The following is a 20508-nucleotide window of genomic DNA, read 5'->3' as shown; positions in this document are numbered from 1 at the left end:
GCCGAGCTTTTCAAGGTAACTAACCTCTTAAAAAAAGACCAGCATGGATACCATAATTTTTCGTGTGCTGTCACCAGCTCTAGTTTGGTTCTTTTCCTGTCCATTTCATAGAATCATAGCATTGAATGAGATCTCCAGAGAAGTTATTTCATCATTTGCTTCTAAGCATGAAATCATCTCCTGTTAATAAAAATTTAGTCTGTTCTTGAAAGTTTGCAGAATTTCAAGTGGCTGGGTGGGAGCCCCAAATCTCTGCTGAGTGACTCTGGACAGGCCATGCATAACCAGCCTCAGTTTCCTCATGTGTAAAAAGACATCAAACCCCTTCTAAGAGATGAAACATCTTTCCTAGACAGGTTAAGAAGTTTCCTCTTAGTTCAAATCTAATTTCCTTCTTGCTACTCATACTTTAGGCCTATTCCTTTCTCAATGAGAAGCAATTGGTCACCATTCCTCCCATCATAATCCTGTATTCCCTGGGCCACGGCTGTGACGTCTGACATCCCTCAGCTCTGATTAAATAAAAAAGTGGAGTTTCCAGGGTCTAAGGGACATGGATTGCAGTTTCCTTCCTGGTTAGTTTTCTTTTCTTTTCCTTTTTTTTTTTTTTTTTTTTGAGATGGAGTCTTGCTCTGTTGCCCTGGCTGGAGTGCAATGGCATGATCTCAGCTCATTGCAAACTCCGCCTCCCAGATTCAAGCGATTCTCGTGCCTCAGCCTCCTTAGTAGCTAGGATTACAGGTGTGCGCCATCACGCCTGGCTAATTTTTGTATTTTTGGTGGAGACAGGGTTTCACCATGTTGGCCAGGCTGGTCTCGAACTCCTGACCTCAAGTGATCTGCCTGCCTCAGCCTCCCAAAGTGCTAGGATTACAGGTGTGAGCCACCGCGCCTGGCCCTGGTTGATTTTCTTTTCTTCTCCTTGACAACTGGCGCTGCTGTTTGACTGAAAGCCCCCTTCCCTCTGGCATCTAGCCTGGCCCCCAGAGGCCCGGCAGCTCTGAGGTGGCCTCAAGAGAGTTTGGTTTATGTCTTTCCAGGTGACCTGCCACCTCTTTCATCACGAGGAAATCAACAAAGCCTGGCTGTCACCTGCTCACTCCTCAGCTGCCTGCTGTGCAAGAGGAAATTCACACTACACCAATGTCCCCTGAGGCACTAAGCCACTCACATCCGTTTTTCTTTTTCAGAACAATAAATCTGAGAAACCCTGTGCTCCAGCAGGTGCTGGAGGGAAGGAATGAGGTCCTGTGCGTTTTGACACAGAAGATCACGATGATGCAGAAGTGTGTGATCTCTGAGCACACGCAGGTCGAGGAGAAGTGTGGCGGCATCGTGGGCATCCAGACCAAGACGGTGCAGGTGCGTGCAGTCGGGCTGCCCTGCGGTCATGGCTGAGCAGTCCTGGAGACCTTGGTCAGGGGCCTCTTTGGGTGGTGTCTTCATTAGTCAGGACTCTTTCCGTAGCAAGTTAACAGAAACCCAACTCACGTTGTCTTAAATGAGCAAGAGTGTATTGGCTCATGTAGCTGAAACACTTGGGGAAACTGGCTCCAGTCACTGCTGGATCCAGGCCTTGAGGATATAGGGAGCTGCTTTCCCTGGGTTGATCCCCTCTCGGATGGGCTCTCCCTATGGTGCTGGCAGCTCCAGGCTTGCTCCTGATTTGCTGCAACTCCAGGGGTGAGGGGGCCTAGGACTGGGTCTCACCAGAACGTCTCGGGATGTGTTCATTCCTGAAGCAGGGCAGGGTCGCAGGCACTCGAATGGGCCAGGCAGGCTGGCGTCAGGTGCTCTTCCTGTGGGCGGCAGATGTTTCCCCAAGAAAAATGAACACACAGGCACTGATCAGGCCAAATGCAAGAGAATCCCTAGAGCCTCTCAGAGCTGGGGCTCTCACAGTGATTACTTGGAATTAGCTGCTGCAAATCCTTTGTGGGTTGAGTTAGGGCAGGTAAGATCTAGCTATCTCTACATAGATTCTTCTAGATTAAGTTATTGACAGTCTTACCAAGCTGATCTGTGAGCCAGTACTAAACTTCAGTGGACTAGGTGGCCATCAGCCCCAAACTCTTTCTCCTCCAGCTTGCCATGGTGGCTGATATTTTCTTAGAGATTTACTTCTTGGGATGACTTTTGGCTTTTTATAGAGGAACTCAGAAAGTTGTATTTGGAAGGAGCTGGAGGTAGAGGTCTGGGGCCAGCACTCTTACTGGGGTGGGGCTGGATAGCAGCGAGGGAGGCGCCGATGGGAGATGGCTCAGGCCGGCCCTGCTGGTGCTCCTGCCACAGTCACTTCCTGCCAAAGTTTTGAAGCCTTTCAGAGTCAGGAGGCCAGCTGCCATTTCTCAACCCAAAGCAACATACTCTGACCAGGATCAAGTTGCTAAGAAAAGTTCTCTGATTGCCAGTGTTTGGCCAACAAATAGATTCTCATCTTCCTCTCACCAGGACATCGTGGGAAGGGGTCCTGTTTGTGAGAGTGTTTAAAGGCGGGAGCTTGGTGCCTGACTTCTTGGCATTTCCTGCCTCTCCTCCCTCTGGCCTCTCCCCACTTCCCTCTCTGTTCCTGGTTTTATCAGCACTGTGCACCATCTACAGGGGTCTGGAGTGATATGCACGGGGCAGGGGGCCCTCTCAGCTAGGTTCTCCCAGTCCAACTTTGCTACTGTTTAAGGTTTTCATTAGGATTTCAGTTGTTTCCATAACCTGTGATGGAGGGAATTGGGAGGTGATCTTACGTATCGTATGATCTTTGCACAGCACTGTAGACCTAACTTCACTGTATCCCACACTCTAGAATCTCGCTTTGATGCCACCAAGTTGGCCGTTTACTTGGGAATGTGTGTACTGATGCCAGCAAGGATTGAATCCCCCCATCCCCCATGCTGGCTGGCTCCTCTGTTCCACTCGGTTCAGTGGACATTGCTCAGCATCTCTTATGTACAAGGCACGAGGCTGGCTGCAGTGGGGAACAGAGCAGCTGGGAGAGCCCGAGTGCACAGGTGGGAGTGTGTGCTTTTGCCCACAGGTATCAGCGACGGAGGATGGGAATGTCACCAAGGACTCCAATGTGGTGCTGGAGATCCCAGCTGCCACCACCATTGCCTACGGTGTCATTGAGTTATACGTGAAACTGGACGGCCAGTTTGGTGAGTGCCACCTCCTATGGGTGCTGAGGGACCCCCAGCAGAGGATCCCTCAGCAGAGGGACTTGAGTGCTTTCCAGAGGACTCGACTGCTTTGGAGACTGTGGGAAGAGAGGGAAAGAGGTCTGAAGAGCGTAGATTGTCCCATGACATGGTCCCTGGACACATGGGCTGCACTGGGGGAGGGGTGTGGTGAGGGATGCCTGGAGCAATGCCACCCTCTCCTCCAACACTGGTGTGAGGCGAAGTTCCACCAGCACAGTAGAGGGCTGGGCTGTGCCCTCTGGGCATCAACCTGGGCTCTGCATCAGACACACTGGGCATCAACCCTGGTGCCATGATGTCCTATGAGGTCTCAGGCAAGTTGCTGAATCTTGCTGAGTCTTGGCTTCCCTGTCTCTGCAAGGTGAAGGGCATTTCTTCACAGGGCTGTGTGAAGATTTAATGAGATGAGGCCTATGAAGCGCCTGGCACAGTGGTCATTTATTAATTCCTCCACCTTTGCTATTAATAGCATTATCATCATTATTGTTATCCCACCTCCTCTCCGCAAGTATGAAGCCAGACATGCTGAACTTGACTTTTCTTTGCTGATCACGAGTGTGTTCAAAGTGCAGAGACCCAGCTGTTGTCACGGAAGAAAATCCAAGCTTTGGTTCAGCGTGTCTGCTCACTTTAGGTGTTCACAGCCCGTTCCCTCCTCATGTTCCCAATGAGAAGAGGTTGTGTTCACTCATGAAAGCTGTGTGACCGCTCCTTAGGGACATGAGTGGGTAAATGTAACATAATAAATTGTGAAGTTTTTTAGGTGTGACAATGGTATTATAGTTATATTTATAAAAATGAGTCATCCTATCTTTGAGAGATGTACACTGAAACATTCACGGATGAAATGGTAATATGTCTGTGGTTTGATTCAAAAATAATATGAGTGGATCATAAAGGGTGTGAGCGTGGGCAGCTGCCGAGGGAAGGAGGCTTGGCTGAGAGGGGACAGTGGCTGAAGCTGGCTGATGGGCACACACTGGTTCATGCTCCTTCTCTCTATTCCTGTGCAGTTTGACATTTTCTGTAACAGCAGTTTTTAAAAGGGCCGTGATAGACCACGCACATGCCTGCTGCTGCCTCCTGCTTCTCCCCCATTTGTGGAAGGCGGGTGGGGGGGCAGTCTCCCGTGAGACAGCTCCTGCCCTCGCTAAGCCCACACGAGTCACTGCGCCATTCAGCAGCCACTAGAGGGACTCAAACAGAATGCTCAGTGTCCTCGTGTGCTGCTGTCCACAAGCTGAAGGGTGTTGAGGATCCCTAGGAGAAACAGGCGAGGCACAGAAGGAGTGCACGGAGTCTCCCTCTCATTCTGCAAATGAAGAAGCCTGCATTTTAGGGCGGTGAAATGATTTATCTGAGGTGACAGAAAGAGAAAGTGTCAGTTTGAAGCAGTTGGTCAAAGAGGTCGGTCAGGGACCAAGAAATGCTGAGAATACCAGGTGTTGTGGCTTCCTTGAGGCCCGTAGTTCCAAATTTGTGTCCTCTGGGGCGTTTTCGTTATTATTGTCATCTTACTCTTTCTCTTTGAAAAGACTTGTCTTCCAAAAAAAGTGCATCATGAAGATGATCAAGTTGTTCTTCTAGTCTCTGTTATCTGTATGTGGTAAGTAGGGTCACCATCTGCACTTTTGGGTTTCTAGCCCCCCTATGTCTGCCTTGGTGGTCCTGTCCAGTCTTACTGATGGCCAGTGGTGAATGTGTCACTCCCCCGCAGCTTACTGAGGTATGATTGACACACACAAACTGTACGTTTAAGATGTACAAGTGATGATTCAATAGACATAGACATTGTGATGGGATTACTACTGAGTCGAGCTAATGAACACATCCATCACCCAGCATGGTTACCCTTTGCATGTGTGTGGTGAGGACACTTACTGTCCACCCTCTCAGCAAGTCTCAAGTAAACACTGCAGTACTATTAGCTATAATCACCATGCTAGATCCCCAGAACTTACCAGCTTACAACTGGAGGTTTGCATGCTTTGACAACATCTCCCCATTTCTCCCAGTGCCTGGCAACCACCAGTCTACCCCCTGCTTCTGTGAGTTCAGCTTTTTTCAGTTCCATGTATAAGGAGGACCATGTGGTATGCATCTTTTTGTGCCTGGGTCATTTCATTTAGCATCCTGTCCTCTGGGTTCATCGAGGTTGGCACAAATGGCAGGCTTTCCTTCTTTTTCATGGCCAAAAAGTATTCCATTGTGTAAATACATCCATTTTCTTTATCTATTTGTCCATCAACAGACAGTTACGTTATTTCCGTATCTTGGCTGTAGTGAAGGATGCGTCACTTCTGTAAGGCTTTCTGAAATCTTGGCACGCACCTGAGGATGCCCAGGAGTGCTCTGCGGACCCTTCGGTGGCGGGGACCCAGGCCTGGGCTGCCACTCTAGGTGGTGGTCCCCATGCGAGCTTCCTCCTGTTTGTCCCAGGAGATGACCAGACCCTGCCCTGATGCAGCTCTGTGGAGGTAGCCTCTCTTTCTCAGATGGGGTTTGAAAGACACACAGCCTTGTTCTGGCAGGGCTCTCCTGTTTGCATTTCAATTTCAAGGCTTTTATCTTTTCCAGCTTCCACTGTCTTTGAAAATAAACTCCTCTTTGTGCTGCTGAGAAGAGGTACTCTGGGGATATCTCGGCCTTCCCTTGGCTCGTTCTGGATCCTGGCCTAGGAGGCAGCTCCGTGGCTCCTTCCTATGGTGGCTTGGTGGTCAGGCCATCGTTCTGGGTGACTCACTGCCTGATTTTAAACCAGTTCTGCTATTTCTTTTCTTTTTTTGCCCATCTGTTTTCTGTTGCTCTTGCTACAGAATGTTCTGGTATAGCTTCATAGACATAAACCTGCAGTGGTTGGAAGGGCCCTTGAGAAGACGTGCCTGCTCTCTCTCCCTACCTTCCTGGTGGGATTGCATTTGACAGAGATCCTGGTCGTCCTTTGAAACCTCGAAGGGAGGCAGACTCCATCTGTATCCCGGCCAGGTGCTTCAGCCATGCCAGCTGCAATGAGACCCTTTCCTTCACCCACAGCTCCCCTCTCAGGAGACACTTATGCCTAGTCAGAAACACCCTTTCATTCTCTTGACCTTCTGCCTTGCACTTTTATATATCTTGGCATTTGCTAGTGTCCTTCAGCACCAACTTCCAGTTGGATGCCTTGTGGGCGTGAACCTGTTTCCCACGCTGCACCTGAATCTGTGCACATCTCCCCACTGGCCCTAACACTATCTCCCTGCTTCCCCACCTCGCTTTCCTTAAAGACAGGGCCTCGCTCTGTGACCTAGGCTGGAGTGCAGTGGCGGGATCATAGCTCACTGAAACCTTGAACTCTGGGCTCAAGCAGTCCTCCCACCTTGGCCTCCCAAGCAGCTGGGACTACAGGGGCTCTGCCACAGACTCGTAACTGGCTACTCTGATTCTTTCCTGTCTGTTCCATCCTAGCAGTGTAGCTAATGGGATTGTTTTAAAATTGACCACTTCACTCACCTGCTCAGACACCCTTCTGTGGCTCTTTGTCCCAAGAATGCAGTCTGCACCATGTCACGCCTTATGGGCCAGCCCAGCATGGGTCTCATGCCTTCCCTCTGGTCACAGTGCCACTTGCCCCGTGACCTCACTGAGGTCTGGGGCATGGTACACCCTCTCCCACCCCCAGGCCTGCTGCGCCTCTCTCTGGGCGTGCTCTCTGCCTCTTTTGCTGCTGCCCATCCATCAGATGGCTTTTCTGGTTCTCCTTCCCTGTGACAGGGTTCAGGACATGCAATCCTAAGATATTTTAAAGTGAAGGAATTTGAAAAGATGACAGAAGCAGGAAGGTCACTGTGACCTTCCCCTCACCCTTCTCCCTGTAGCAGGTCATAAAACCTCTGAAGGATTTTCCAACCTTCCCCTGATGCAGGTTACAGACCCTCAGGGGAGAGGCGCCGTCCCTCTGCCTGGAGGAAAGGAGCAGCCGTGTCTCCCGACACAGGACACAGAGAGGTGAAGAGACAGGCCTTGCTGAGTTCCTGGATGAATGGCCTTTCCATCATATGCTCTGCCCTGCCACATTTCTCCACCACTGTCCCTCAAACCTAGCATAAAAGTACTCAAATTTAACTATTTTTTCACTTGTTCATTTTCTTATGAAGGCTTCCATGTCATGTAAAACTGCTATTTGGTAAAGTTGCGTGCTTTTCCCTTTTTTTTTTTTGAGACGGAGTTTCACTCTTGTTGCCCAGGCTGGAGTACAATGGTGCGATCTTGGCTCACCACAACCTCCGCCTCCCAGGTTCAAACGATTCTCCTGCCTCAGCCTCCTGAGTAACTGGGATTACAGGCGTGCACCACCATATCCGGCTAATTTTGTATTTTTAGTAAAGACGAGGTTTCTCCATGTTGGTCAGGCTGGTCTCAAACTCCTGACCTCAGGTGATCCGCCCGCCTCGACCTCCCAAAGTGTTAGGATTATAGGTGTGAGCCACCGTGCCTGGCCTCTCTTGTTAATCTGTCTGTTGTGATAGGGGCCTCAGCCATGAATCTAGGATGAGCAGAAGGAAAGATGGTTTTCCTCCCCTCCACCCGCTGGTCACTCTGGCCTCAGCCCTGTTCAACCGCTGTCCCCACTCTTACCACACTCATCGTCAAGGCCTGGTTGTAGTCCTTTGTATCTGTGGCTGTGAGCACGCGGCCTGGTATAGGGAATTTTAAAGATTTACATTGTTGCATATTTGCTGGCTGGCTGGCTGGGGATGGATGGATGAAAAGAATGAAGGAATTAATTGGTGGCGCCCTCAGGGAGCTATGCATGGGTGAAGGTGAGAGTGTGGTGTGTGGTTGGTGCTGTGGATTCTTAAAATGCCAGTTGGTTCCACATTATTTTGGGGACCTGGCAGGGCTTCTGGCAGAATTTGAGGCTGTGTGAATGGTCAAGGTGCCTGTCCTCAGGGAACAAAGTTATGACCTAGGTGCTGGTTCACACTCCTGCACCCCTGTGGCTAAGTGCAAAGTGTGGAGGAGCAGGGTCAGCCTGAATGCTGGTGTGGGCCAGGTGGGTAAAGCCAGGGATCGTTTCCTTTGTCTTTAGACAGCCATTCTTCTTTTCTTTTCCATTCTATCTTTATGAGCATCATTAATGCCCACAAGCAAATGAAAATATGTGCTAATACTCATGCCTTCTACATTTCAGCAAATACGGGGCCCTGCCTCATTTTTATTCCATAGCCTTTGCTTACGTACACAAGTTAGTAAATAGAATCATAAAGAGAATGCTAATTCTTGAGCTCATTTACTGTTTCTGCTTAGCAAGGACGTAATAACTTACATTTTTATCTACACCTTAGATACCTTAGCTGGGTTCTCAAATATGGAAGTGTTTGAGAAAACATTTCTTTGCTTTTGTTTTTTTTTTTTTTTTTGAGACAGGGTCTTGCTCTATTGCCCAGGCTGGAGTGCAGTGGTGCGATCTTGGCTCACTGCAACCTCCGCCTCCAGGGCTTAAGGGATCCTCCTACCTTAGCCTCCAGAGCAGCTGGGATTACAGGCATGTGTGACCATGCCCAGCTCATTTTAAATTTTTTTGTAGAGACGGGGTCTCACTATGTTGCTACTCTCAAACTCCTGGGCTCAAGCAATCTGCCTGCCTCAGCCTCCCGAAGTGTTGGCATTACAGGTGTGAGCCACCATGGCCGGCCCTTTTTATTATTTAAAAAACTTTTTATTGCCTGGAGCAGTGGCTCACACCTGTAATCCCAGCACTTTGGGAGGCTGAGGTAGGTGGATCACTTGAGGTCAGCCTGGCCAACATGGTGAAACCCCATCTTTACTAAAAATACAAAAATTAGCCAGGTGTGGTGGCAGGTGCCTGTAATCCCAGCTACTCGGGAGGGTGAGACAGGAGAATCGCTTCCAGCAAACGGAGGTTGTAGTGAGCTGAGATTACACCACTGCACTCCAGCCTGGACAACAGAGTGACTCTGTCTCAAAAAGAACAAAAACAAAACAACCAAAAACAAACCTTTTTATTATGGACATTTCCCACATGTTAAAAAGTAGAGATAATAATGCAGTGAGCTCCCATGTGCCCACCATCCAGCTTCAGTGACTAGGGCAATTCATGTTTTAGCCATAACTTCACCATCTCCTTCCTCTCCTGCTGGATTATTTTGAAGCAAATCCTAGGCATTATATTGTTTCATCTGTAAATATTTTAGTACCTTGAAATGATAAGCCTTTTGAAAAAAGACTAGCTTTGCCTTCGTAGAAATAGATTCATAGAGAATGTATTCTTTTGTGTTTGCCATTTTTCACTCGACATGTTTGTGAAATTCATTCATATAATTGCAGACATCAGTATTTTATTTTTTATTGCTGTATATTATTCTTTATATTATAGAAACATTGATTTCTTAAAAATATAATCACATAACTACTTGGCCACCTAAACATACTGGCAATACTTTTAAAATATTATCAGTGTTCAGATTTTCCTAGTTGTTTTGTGCATGTCAGGTTTCATTTGTCTGTTTAGAATCAGTTTGTTCAAATCAGGATAAAATAATATTTCCAATGTTTTAAAGACTGTGTCCAGCCTGTTCAGAGAATATATATTAGGGAGCTTTATGTAAGAACAGCCATTTCCTTATTTGTTGGAAGTGGCTGGGCTTTTGGTCAAGCAACATAATGTGTGTAGGGATCGAATTTTATGGGGAAGATGGATGGGTGTTCTGCTCCACTGACTTACGTCTAAGATGTGCCATCAAGGCTGGGCTGACCCTCTCCAGACTTGTTGGCACACCTTAGACTCAACTTTACCTAACTTGTCCTTTTCTCCTGCACTACAGAGTTCTGCCTTCTCCGAGGGAAGCAAGGTGGCTTCGAGAACAAGAAGAGAATTGACTCTGTCTACCTGGACCCCCTGGTCTTTCGAGAGTTTGCATTCATAGACATGCCAGATGCTGCGCATGGGATATCTTCCCAGGATGGACCATTAAGTGTTTTAAAGCAAGGTATTGCCAGCAGGGCAGGAGTAGTAGGCAGTTGAGGGCCAACTGAGCCCTGTATCCCAAGAGGTGGTGTGGCCTTCAGCATCAGTGACCCCTCAGTGACTCACAGAAAACATATGAGAAGAGAGGTGATGCCGCCGAGGCCCAGTCCACTCGGCAGGACTCACCTCGGTTGGATCTTAGGGAGCCCCAGGTTGTGGGTGCTGTATTTTAGGAAGGGTGGGGAGAATGACGCTCCATGGGGTAGGGGTCGGAGACTGAAGAGTGAGGCAGTCAGGGGCTTGGCATTTTTCTTTCATTGTAAGCACAGAAGCCCTGTTGACTACTAAGAATGGCTCATCAGCCGCGAGGATGGAGAACCCGTTTTGCATCTGTTTTGTTATATTCTGGGCTTCATTGTCAAGACAAGCAATGCTTTGTCAGCCTTGCAAAATGCTCTCTTGGAGACCCTTTATCCACATGGCATGGACTGCATGGTGCCAAAGAGGAAGAAGGGCCATGCCCAGGATGTGCCTGCAGCAATTCCTTTTGCTCCTCACGGCATATCGTGCTTTAGAAAGCTGGTTTCTTTTGTCGGGGATGTGGGGGCGCAGCATATAGGAGGAGATGGGCAAGGAAAAGGGGAAACAAATAGGTGAGAGCTTAGCACAAAGAGCTAGGAACCGCTCAGTGTGCGCGCTGGCTTGGAGGGTAAGCACAGAAGCCCTGGTGACTACATCTGTGGAGCTTTGATGAGTCCCAAACCAGGATACTTTTGTAGCAAAAATGTCCGTATTTGAAGAAATGACAACAAAGGCCCAATTTTAATATAAGGCTTTCCTATCTTGGCTTCCTTGAGATGGATAAGTGGGTGCAATTTTCAGCTGCCACTTGAAGGATTTTGTCATTGTGGGTTAGAACCACAGCACAATGGCCCTGCAGCCACTGGGGAGCAGAAGGCAGTCCCGTGCTGCAGCTTCCTTCTGTCCTGCCCACAGGCCCACCCTTCGAGTTGGCCATTCTGGTCAGCAGGGGTGCAGTGGGAGCTGGGTGTGCAACTGGACCGACCAGGACACCTTCTCTCTTCAGGCTGGGACTGGTAAAGACATAGTTGTGTGTATAGCAGAGTTTTGAAATATGTTGGTTACTGATGTTCTGTGTTCCTCTGCGTGGGGCTTTATACAACTGCTAGTTGGAATCGTCCATCCTCACGGGTGGTACATTGATGTATTAGTGTGCATCCCTGCATACGAAACCTTTATCAAATCTTTAAAAATAAAATCTCCACTAGACTTAATTTACAGGAAGCTTCTGAGTATCTTAAAAACAAACAAACAAACAAAAAAACCAAAAAACAAAGAAAGGAAAAGAGATTCTAAGGGGAGAGGCCCCTAAGCATCCTGCAGAGGCAATAGCTTCGGGGACTCAGTGCTCAGCTTCAGGACTCATGAAGAAGCAAAGGATAGAAAAAGAATAGCTGTGCTTGCCATGAAAATAGGGTGCCACCCCTTTTAAAAATGGGCATTAAATATTAAAGGATAGAAAATCTGCAATGTACTACAAGAAAGGACATGAAAAATAATGTATTTTGGAATTTGTATGGCTCTAAAGCATTGTAAAAGCACTGACTTGTTTAGTAATTCAGCTTTGATAATTTACTTCTAGAGAAATCATGCTAAAGAAGAATTTAAATGACTTTTCCAGAAAATAATTGATTAGACTTAATGTTTAGTGAGTCATCAGAGAAGAGTGAAGCTTGAAATACAAAACTTGGCTTCCCTCTTTATCTCTCTCTCCTCCCTCCCTTTGGTTATTGAAAAATATGCAGGGTGGCATGTAACTTGATGTTTATTTCTGAGTTCCATGACTGACTATGCAGCTGGGAATATCCATGAAAGAACTGATGACGATTAGGTATAAAAAGCAGGAGTTGCTATCCGACGTTGTGAGATGTGCATCACGGTCATGAGACTTGGGTGTGCTTTGTTTTCACAGCGACCCTGCTCCTGGAGAGGAATTTCCATCCATTTGTGGAGCTGCCTGAGCCACAACAGACAGCTTTGAGTGACATCTTCCAGGCGGTCCTATTTGATGATGAACTACTCATGGTCCTGGAACCAGTGGTGAGCCCTGAGACATCTTAAGGCAGTGTTTTCACCGGGGTTTTCTGGAACAGGGGACGAGGCAGGGTGGAATTGTGTTAAAGATTCCCCCACCTCCTTTTCTCCCTACAGCTGTCTCTTTTCTGACTCTTGGGTCCTGCGTTTTCTAAGTAAGTGCAGACAGGTAGCTGGCATCGGGTAGAGGGAGGTGTTAATTTCCTAGGGCTGCCTCAACAAACCTGAGGGCTTAAAAAAACAGAAATTTATTCTCTCATAGTTTTGGAGCCCAAAAGTCCAAAATCTAGGTGTCTGCAGGGCCACACTTCCCCCAGAGGATCTAGGAGAGAATTCTGCTGCCTTGTCTCCTTCCAGCTGCGGATGGCTCCTAGTGTTCCTGGCTCATGGCAGCAGCACTCCAGCCTCTGCTCTGTCTCCACGTGGGCTTCCCCTCTGTGTGTGTCTGTGTCTTCTCCTTTACTGTCTGTTATAAAGACACCATCACTGGATTTAGGGCCCACCCCAATCTAGGATGATCTCATTTTGATTTCCTTACTTTAATTACATCTGCAAAGACTAAGGTTATATTCTTAGGTTCCAGGTAACATATGTTGGGGGGCCACTACTCAGACTACTGCAAGGGGGTCGTGTGGTGGAATCTATAAAGTCAGCCTGTTCCATTTAGAACAGAGAAATAAATAGGCTTTTGCACTGTTCTGTTTTGCAGCAGAAGGATATCCTGGGGAGGTCAAGTTCCTTAACTCTTAGTTGTGCAAATGGTGAGAGCCACACAAGCTGCCAACCCTCCAGCCACCCAGATTCTGTGTCCTCCCTTTCTTAAGGCTGACGCTTTATAAACCTGATTTTGACTACAGTTTTGTTTTTTGTTCTTTTGTTTTTCTATTATATTATGCAGGGAGTTTGAATAACTGATTTAGTGCTTTATGGTTTCCAGGGAAGTATTCATATTATTTTTCCCTCTTGAAATGAGATTGTGCCAAAAGAGCCTGGGTATCAGTGATGGAACCTGTTATTGAAACAGTCCCACAGCCCAGGACATTTGCATTCTAGAGGGTGGGGAGCTCAGCTCCAGGGAGAACAGTGTTTTAAAAAGCCCATTGACTTCTACTTCCAAAATAACTTCTTCCAAGAGGAAAATGTCAGGCCAGCACCCTGTGGAGAGAGCCTCAACTGCCCTGTCAAATGCTGGAGAAGCAAGCTGCCCGGCTGGTGGCGAGGGTGGTGTCAAGCTTTCAGATGATCGGATCTGGACACCAAGGCTGTGGGTGGTGCAGAATTGGCGGGGTGGTCCGAACTGGCTCTCCAGCAGGGTCGCCTCACTCCACAGCAGGCCCTGTGGGGACAGATGCAGCTGCCCAGTGCCCGGTGGGAATGTGGCCAGGGGCTGGAGCGCCTAGCTTAACGCATGAGAACCAAGACAAGATGATGCTTGAACATCGCCCTCCTCAGTTCTGTGTGTAACCACTTGTTTCTGGTCCCTGGCCCTACCCAACAGACCCTGCCCTGGAAGGTTCTATGCCACAGTTCCAGCAAGTACGCCCCCAACCCTCGTGGGCCGGGTTCAGCTTACTGTCCCGTCAGTGAAATGTAGCCACCAAGGATTAGCAATTTCAGAACGTAGAGAAGAGCTGTGGGTCGTACTTTCCTCGGGGGAGTGGGAAGGGCTGGGGCTTGTGTGTACTGTGAGCGGAAGCCCCAGCTGTGGCGCTTGGTCTCCAGCTGTGTCATGACCCTTCTTCTTCCCTGCCCTACAGTGTGATGACCTGGTCAGCGGCCTCTCACCCACAGTGGCAGTGCTGGGGGAGCTGAAGCCCCGGCAGCAGCAGGACCTTGTGGCCTTCCTGCAGCTGGTGGGGTGCAGCTTACAGGGTGGGTGTCCAGGCCCCGAGGATGCGGGCAGCAAGCAGCTGTTTATGACAGCCTACTTCTTGGTCAGTGCCCTCGCAGGTAAGGAGAAAAGAAAATGAAAGAAATGGCTGCTGCTGCTTTAAAATGCTTTGCCTACTATCTATGCTTCTGGGGACACAGAGGTGGTAACTGTGGAAGATATGGTACATACAGGTCCTTCCCTTCTGGTACAGGGAGGGTAAGAGGTGGGAGGCTGATGGGAAACCACAGACTCGAGACCGAAGGGGGCCTTTCCATCCAGGACAAGCCTCCCTACTCTCCCGGAGGGCCCTTCTCCCTCCTCCCCCAGGGAAGGCCACAGTGGGTGCCCCCTTGCCTACAAAAGCAAGCATTTCCCTGACAGGCTGTGGTTCACTCCGGAGTCCCAGCAGAGGTGAGTGGCAGCAACTTTCGTTTGACAACTGCTCTCCTCCAGCATTTCAGTCCTTCTGATCTTTGCAAACTTGTCATTCCCCAGCCTGCATGCTCCTGTCTGGGGCAAGGGGGCTGTGGAGAGCATTCAACCATCCAATGTACTAGGCTGGGAGGCAGAGCTGTGGCTGGGCCCAGATGCACAGCTTCTGCACTGGTCCTGAAATGGCCTCCCAGGGGAGCAGCCATCCAGTTACTGTGGAACAATCTCTGCCACCTCTGTACCCCTCCCATCTGGAACTCGCCATGCCACAGTGCCTGTCACGAGGAAGCTGGGCTTCCTATTCCCTCTCAGAAAAGCCAGTTGTGGCAAACCAGTCCCCACAGCTTCCCTTCATGGTGACACTAGTCAGGACACATAGTTTCTGATACATTCAGGGTTCCTCCCCAGCACCACACAGAAACAGACCCAGTAATCTTCAGTTTTTAAAGAATTAATCTGAGAGAATGCCTCTCCCAACTCTATGTGCTGATAAATATATGCTCTGTCTTGTTCCAACTCATGGATAAATATAGTTTTGACTGGTAAACTGAAACAGGACATAAGACAGAGCTCTGCGGAACTCCACTAGAGACTTTCTCCCAATGTTAACATCTGGGTATTAGTCTTTCAGAACAGGCATTCTGTCAGGAGCTAATACACAGACCAGAGTTCTCCGACTTGTGAGAGGTCTTTTCTTCATATACCCCATTACTTATTGCAGCATTTCTATCAATAGCCTGGATCAGTGATGCCAAGTAGGTAACACAGGGCCAGCATCATGAAAGCACCACAGTCCCCTTCTACTTGAGCCTAGACACAGCATCAAATTCTCTGCAACTGGCTGGGTGTGGTGGCCCCCATCTGTAATCCTAGCGTTTTGGGAGGCTGAGGTGGGAGGATCACTTGAGCCCAGGAGTTCAAGACCAGCCTAGGGAACATGGCAAGACCTCATCTGTACAGAAAAATAAATTAGCCAGGCATGGTGGTGTGTACCTCTGTAGTCCCAGCTACTTGAGAGGCTGTGGAGGATTGCTTGAGCCCAGGAATTCAAGGCTGCAGTGAACTATGGACGCCACTGCAGTCCAGCTTGGAAAAAAAAAAATCTCTGCAAGCTTGCATACAGGCAGCAGGCCACTCAGTTGACACATAATGTGAGACTGACTTGCTGTTTCTGAATTGGAAACTCAGAGGTAGTGAAATCTTTAGGTGCAGCTGGCAATGTCTAAATTTTTCAACCAATCCTGCCCTTTATTTTTCTGAACTGTGATCTCATTTATATGTCAGTCCCAGCTGAGGCCAGGCTGGCATACAGCCCTTCCATTTGTGCTCTTGCTAATCCTCTGCCCTTCTGAGTTGATTTTTTTCCCTCTTAATATAATCTTCTCTCCTTAAAAACTGAGGAAAGTGCTGGAATAGAAAATGGGGTCTTCGTAGGTCCTCACACCAGTTTCTGGCTAATAGCTGTTTTCAGCACTTCAGTCCCACATGTGACCTGTCTCCTGGGAAGCTTCCTCCACTATTTTGTAGCCTTAAGCAACTCCAAAGGTCTCAACTCCTTGGATTCTATTTGTAAAATAGAATTGGTATATGGAAGAGCAATCAAAATAATTTCAGTTCAAGAAACATTTAACAAGCTTATACTATGTTTTAGGCAGTGCTAGGTAAATATCAAGTCTTGGCCCTCCAGGAAATCAGAGTCAAGTAGTAAAATTAGTGGGTAAGCTCGGTAATTTAGATGCTGTTCTTTCATTCCTGTGCCCCTAGCACCTAGTGTACCACACTCAAGATAGCGGCTAAATGGGTAATATGGGACTCAGGTATTTCCAAGAATAAGAGATGAGGATGATGGTTACCTGGGTCCCAGGAGCCACCCTGGAAAGTGAAGGCAGGGCAGTAATGGCAGATGAGATGGCTGGGGACAGAGGCTCAGCTGGATACGCTAGGCCACACAGGCTTTCCATCTTCATCTTCCTGCTTTGGGGTAAGAGACTACTTGAGACTGTGGATCTTCTCCTCAGACAAATGCATACACATTTGAATACCACATTAGGTTCTCTGGAAGAAGCATCCCCCTGGCTGCTGCCCCACCCCCTTAATAGCCTACTCTCTCTCTTGAGAACGAGCCATGTACTCTCTGGGTCACACCTCAACAACACACTGTCTTTACAAATAAGGCTGCTAATACATGGCAGGAACAACTGAGTTCCTAACCAGTCCCTCGGCTACCTGATTCAGCAGGTGACTCATTCTTTTTTGCCTTTTCAGCTCAAAGCTTGTACCCCCAAGGGATTGTGGTCCTTTTAAGAACTGTATCTGTGTTTTCCCTGGGAGGTGTTTAGTATCCACTTTGAATAACACTGATCTGGCATTCCCTTCCCTGGGGCTTGGCAAGGGCCCTTCTGGTGCAGCCCCTAGCCTGGCACAGCTCTGCTCCAACCTTTCTGCTGTTGCTGCTCCTGGCCTCAGGCCACACTGCATTGATCAAGCTACACTGCATTTTCCTCCCCAAAATGATTGGTGATGGGGTAGAGCCCTTTATCGTTTACACAGTATTCTGACATATGCAAAAACAAAACAACTATGGTAAATGAGGAAACTGAGGCTGAGAGAGGTGTACCTGAGGCTGCAGCCTGAATGTGTGGAGGGTCTCAAACATCACTCTTCTGTCACCAGATGGCAGGGTCTGCTTTTCCATGCTGTTTCCTTTCCTTCCCCGAGAGTCTGGGCAGTTCTTTCCATTTGGTAAACTGAATGTCAAGGAGTATCCTCTGTGGAATGCAGAGCTGGCAGCTGGGTTCCTACATCTGTTTTCTACAAGGTCTTTGCTGCCCATTTAGCACCATTCATTCACTAACTCAACAACTGCTGAGTACCTCCCCTGCCTGGCTGGCGGGAAAGTACTAAAATATAAGTTAGGTGCCATCCAGGGGCTGGCTCTGTTCCCATGGACTTGTTTTTTTGGACTGTGACTGTGATTTTTGTCTCCTGCAGAAATGCCAGATAATGCAGCAGCTCTGCTGGGCACTTGCTGCAAACTCCAGATCATTCCCACACTGTGCCACTTGGTAAGTAACCTCCCAGATGGGACCTTAGAATGGATAGGAATGGGGAAATGATGAGGGGGTAGACATCCAACAGCCGATAAAACACCTCTAGGACTTATCCACAACAGCTCTTCAAGATAGATTAAGTATTGTTATTAACCCCACTTTTATACACATCCCACCCCATGGGAAGACTGAGACCCAGAGGAAAATGATTTGTCCAAATAACTTGTTAGCAGGTCCAGGACTTCATCCTTGTCTTTAGACTCCAACTCTTATACTTTTCCCATTGTTTGGAGAGAATTTTGGCCAAGGTTTGGTGTTACATTACAATAAAGGGGCCTGACACCATATTATTTGCAATGGCAGTTTTGTGCTGAGACTGGTTTGATTGAGCTCTGCAGCAGATTTGCCAGGGAGGTATCCATGACTGATCTGTCCCAGGGAGACATAGCTTCTTTCATCCACTTTCAGGAATATCGTTAGCTTGGTGCCCCCTCTGGAAATGTCATTCTAAGAGCATGAGTTAGGTAATGATGAGCTTAGCCCTAGAGAGTCAAGACTAAGCTTTTCCTTTTTAAATTATAGATTGAGCCATTAGTAGAAAGAACCACCAATAGGTTGACCTGAAGCCACCCTGATGGGGCAGCTAGTCTTGTGTAGCTTTTGCAGATGTTGCTCAGCCTGGGGCAGAGGAGCTGAGCACACACGGTCTGATTATTTTAAGGCCTAATTACTAAAGTCCAAGGCCAACCTGCTATGTTGGCCCAAAGGATCATCTCTCAGAGCTCTGCTGTCAGATCTGGGAAGCAGGTATTGGGGCAGACTGCCTAGACAGGACCCTGACATTTGGTATACATCTACTCTGGGAACACCGAGTAATGTGGTTGGTGTCTCTGTGCATAGCAAAGACATTAGAAGACTATGCAGCATGGCATCATTCCAAGGAACAGATCAGGTATCACAGCTGAAAGATTCCACAGGCCCAGAGGAACCTGCATTCTTGTCCACTGACTGCAAAAATGGAACTACTTGAAAATGTGCCAGCATGTGTGTCCTGGGCCAGCTGAGGGTAAAGGCTGGTGGCACAGTCTGGTTATGGAAACAATACGTGCCATTATTCTAATTGTATGCAATGATGAGCAAAACAACAGCTCTGCTTTCAGATCTCAGCTCCTCTTGCAGCAACTGAGTGCTCAGCATTTACTAAGTTAGTCCTTCCCAAGTATTTACAGACTTATCAACTGCAACTGAAGCAAATAAAAAGAAAATCCTGCCAAGCCCATGTTATCTAACCCCTTCTGTGACAAACTCACACTTAGCTGTCCTCCTCCCTGCAGATCAGCTCTAGGACATTTGTATTACCCCCAAGTTCTGCTCTGTTGGTGTTCTAAGAGCAGCAGCCAGAACACATTCGGAGTTCAGAATGGAAGGTATTCTGCTTCTGCACATTCTGCCTTTTGGCAGCTGCTCAGCATAGTCATCAAAGACCTCCTTTTTCTGTAAAGACCTTCCTGGGTATCTTCACATACCTCCCCTCAGATTTGCAACAGCTCTATTTAAGACATCGAGGTGTCTGCCTCCTGAAGGAATTTGAGCATGTTTCTTTAAGGGATTTACTTAAAACAGGGCACAAAATTCATCTGCAGCCCTGTCTTTTCTTGTCTAGTAGCCAGGGTAACTTTGAGAGGCTTTCTGAAGGGCTTTTGGGAGTACAGTGCCAGACACACTAACACATTTCCAAGAACTGGTGAAAGGGTGAGTTAGAATCAATAGAGAATGTTAACTTCACTCCACCACCCTCTGGGTCACCGTTTCCCCCTTATACCTAGAAATGCCTATGGGCAAAGGGGGTGGTGGATATTTAGAGAAGAAAGCCGAATGCTGCGCAGCTCTCATCCACCAGGTGGTAAGGACAGGGAGCCTGCCATGCTGTTGACAGTCTCCAGCCTGCGCCAGTGGGGCTCCTCCTTAAATCACTGGGGTGTGATGCTGTGCTTAAAGAGCAGGTCTACTCTACTCTCTAAAGCACAATCAATAGTTTGCAGTCTGAGCCTAATGGTAACGTTAAGCCTGTGGTTACACTGTGTGAGTTGTATTTGGCGAATCTACAAGGTTCGTGAGGCTGATTTTGATAATAAACACACAAGTACTTTTACATTCCAGTAAGTGCTACCCTTCAGTCTACCTGGACAATCTGTATGACTTTCAGGATAGTCACCACTGCTCAGGACATTGCTGCAATTTTTTCTTTTGGATTCCCTTCAGATTTCTTAAAATTCAGGCAAACTTTCTAGGCTTATTTCATTTTTAATTTAATTTAAAATTTTACTACTTACATTATTAATCAGATCTTGAATGCCTGTTTCAAAATGAAATCTACTGGTAAATTTGTAATTGCTTAAGATTTGTAAAATATTACGGGTACAGATCAAGACCCTAAAAGCAAATCAAATATTTCAAGTATGTGTTGAGCAGTGGAATTAGAGCAGCATCCAAAGTGACCTCGGTGAAGAACACATTGAGTGTCTGTGTTGTAGGCACAGCAGACAAGGGTCCCTGCTCTCACGAGCAGCTTAGGGTTAAATAAGGGAAGGTGACTAAACACTATCAAGCAGATTACTTCAGATATAGTAAGTTTATGGATACAACATAATGGAGTAACATAAGGCTGAGTTCTGGGGCTGGGGGTAGCTAGATGGAAAGGGATTGGGAAAGGCCCTCAATGTGGCATTTCAGCTGACAACTGAGTGATGAGAAGGGGAGATCAATAGGGAAATTTGGAAGAAGGAATAACAAGGGAAAAGGTTCTTAAGGCAGGAAGGATAATTAAACTAAACTATGGTACCTACCTTTGAGGAGTTCATGCAAAGATATAAGTTC

At 47.7% G+C, this 20508-nt stretch overlaps 1 protein-coding gene across 3 annotated transcripts in view; it reads left to right on the top strand.

The window, feature by feature from the left end:
* The window catches only part of GSDME (gasdermin E), a 59712-nt gene that overhangs the window by 37701 nt on the left and 1503 nt on the right, over positions 1–20508 (top strand). For all 3 annotated transcript variants that reach the window (XM_004045190.5, XM_004045189.4, XM_055346878.2), the window contains exons 4-9: positions 1191–1362; positions 3032–3152; positions 10019–10183; positions 12155–12282; positions 14034–14226; positions 17573–17646. In XM_004045190.5, coding sequence (XP_004045238.1) covers positions 1191–1362; positions 3032–3152; positions 10019–10183; positions 12155–12282; positions 14034–14226; positions 17573–17646 — 853 coding nt within the window. The remainder of the gene's footprint in view (positions 1–1190; positions 1363–3031; positions 3153–10018; positions 10184–12154; positions 12283–14033; positions 14227–17572; positions 17647–20508) is intronic.

Source organism: Gorilla gorilla, chromosome 6, assembly GCF_029281585.2.
Source record: "Gorilla gorilla gorilla isolate KB3781 chromosome 6, NHGRI_mGorGor1-v2.1_pri, whole genome shotgun sequence".
NCBI classification, from domain to species: Eukaryota; Metazoa; Chordata; class Mammalia; order Primates; family Hominidae; genus Gorilla; species Gorilla gorilla.
Note: the sequence above shows the minus strand (reverse complement) of the source record. Positions and strands in the feature narration are given on the sequence as shown.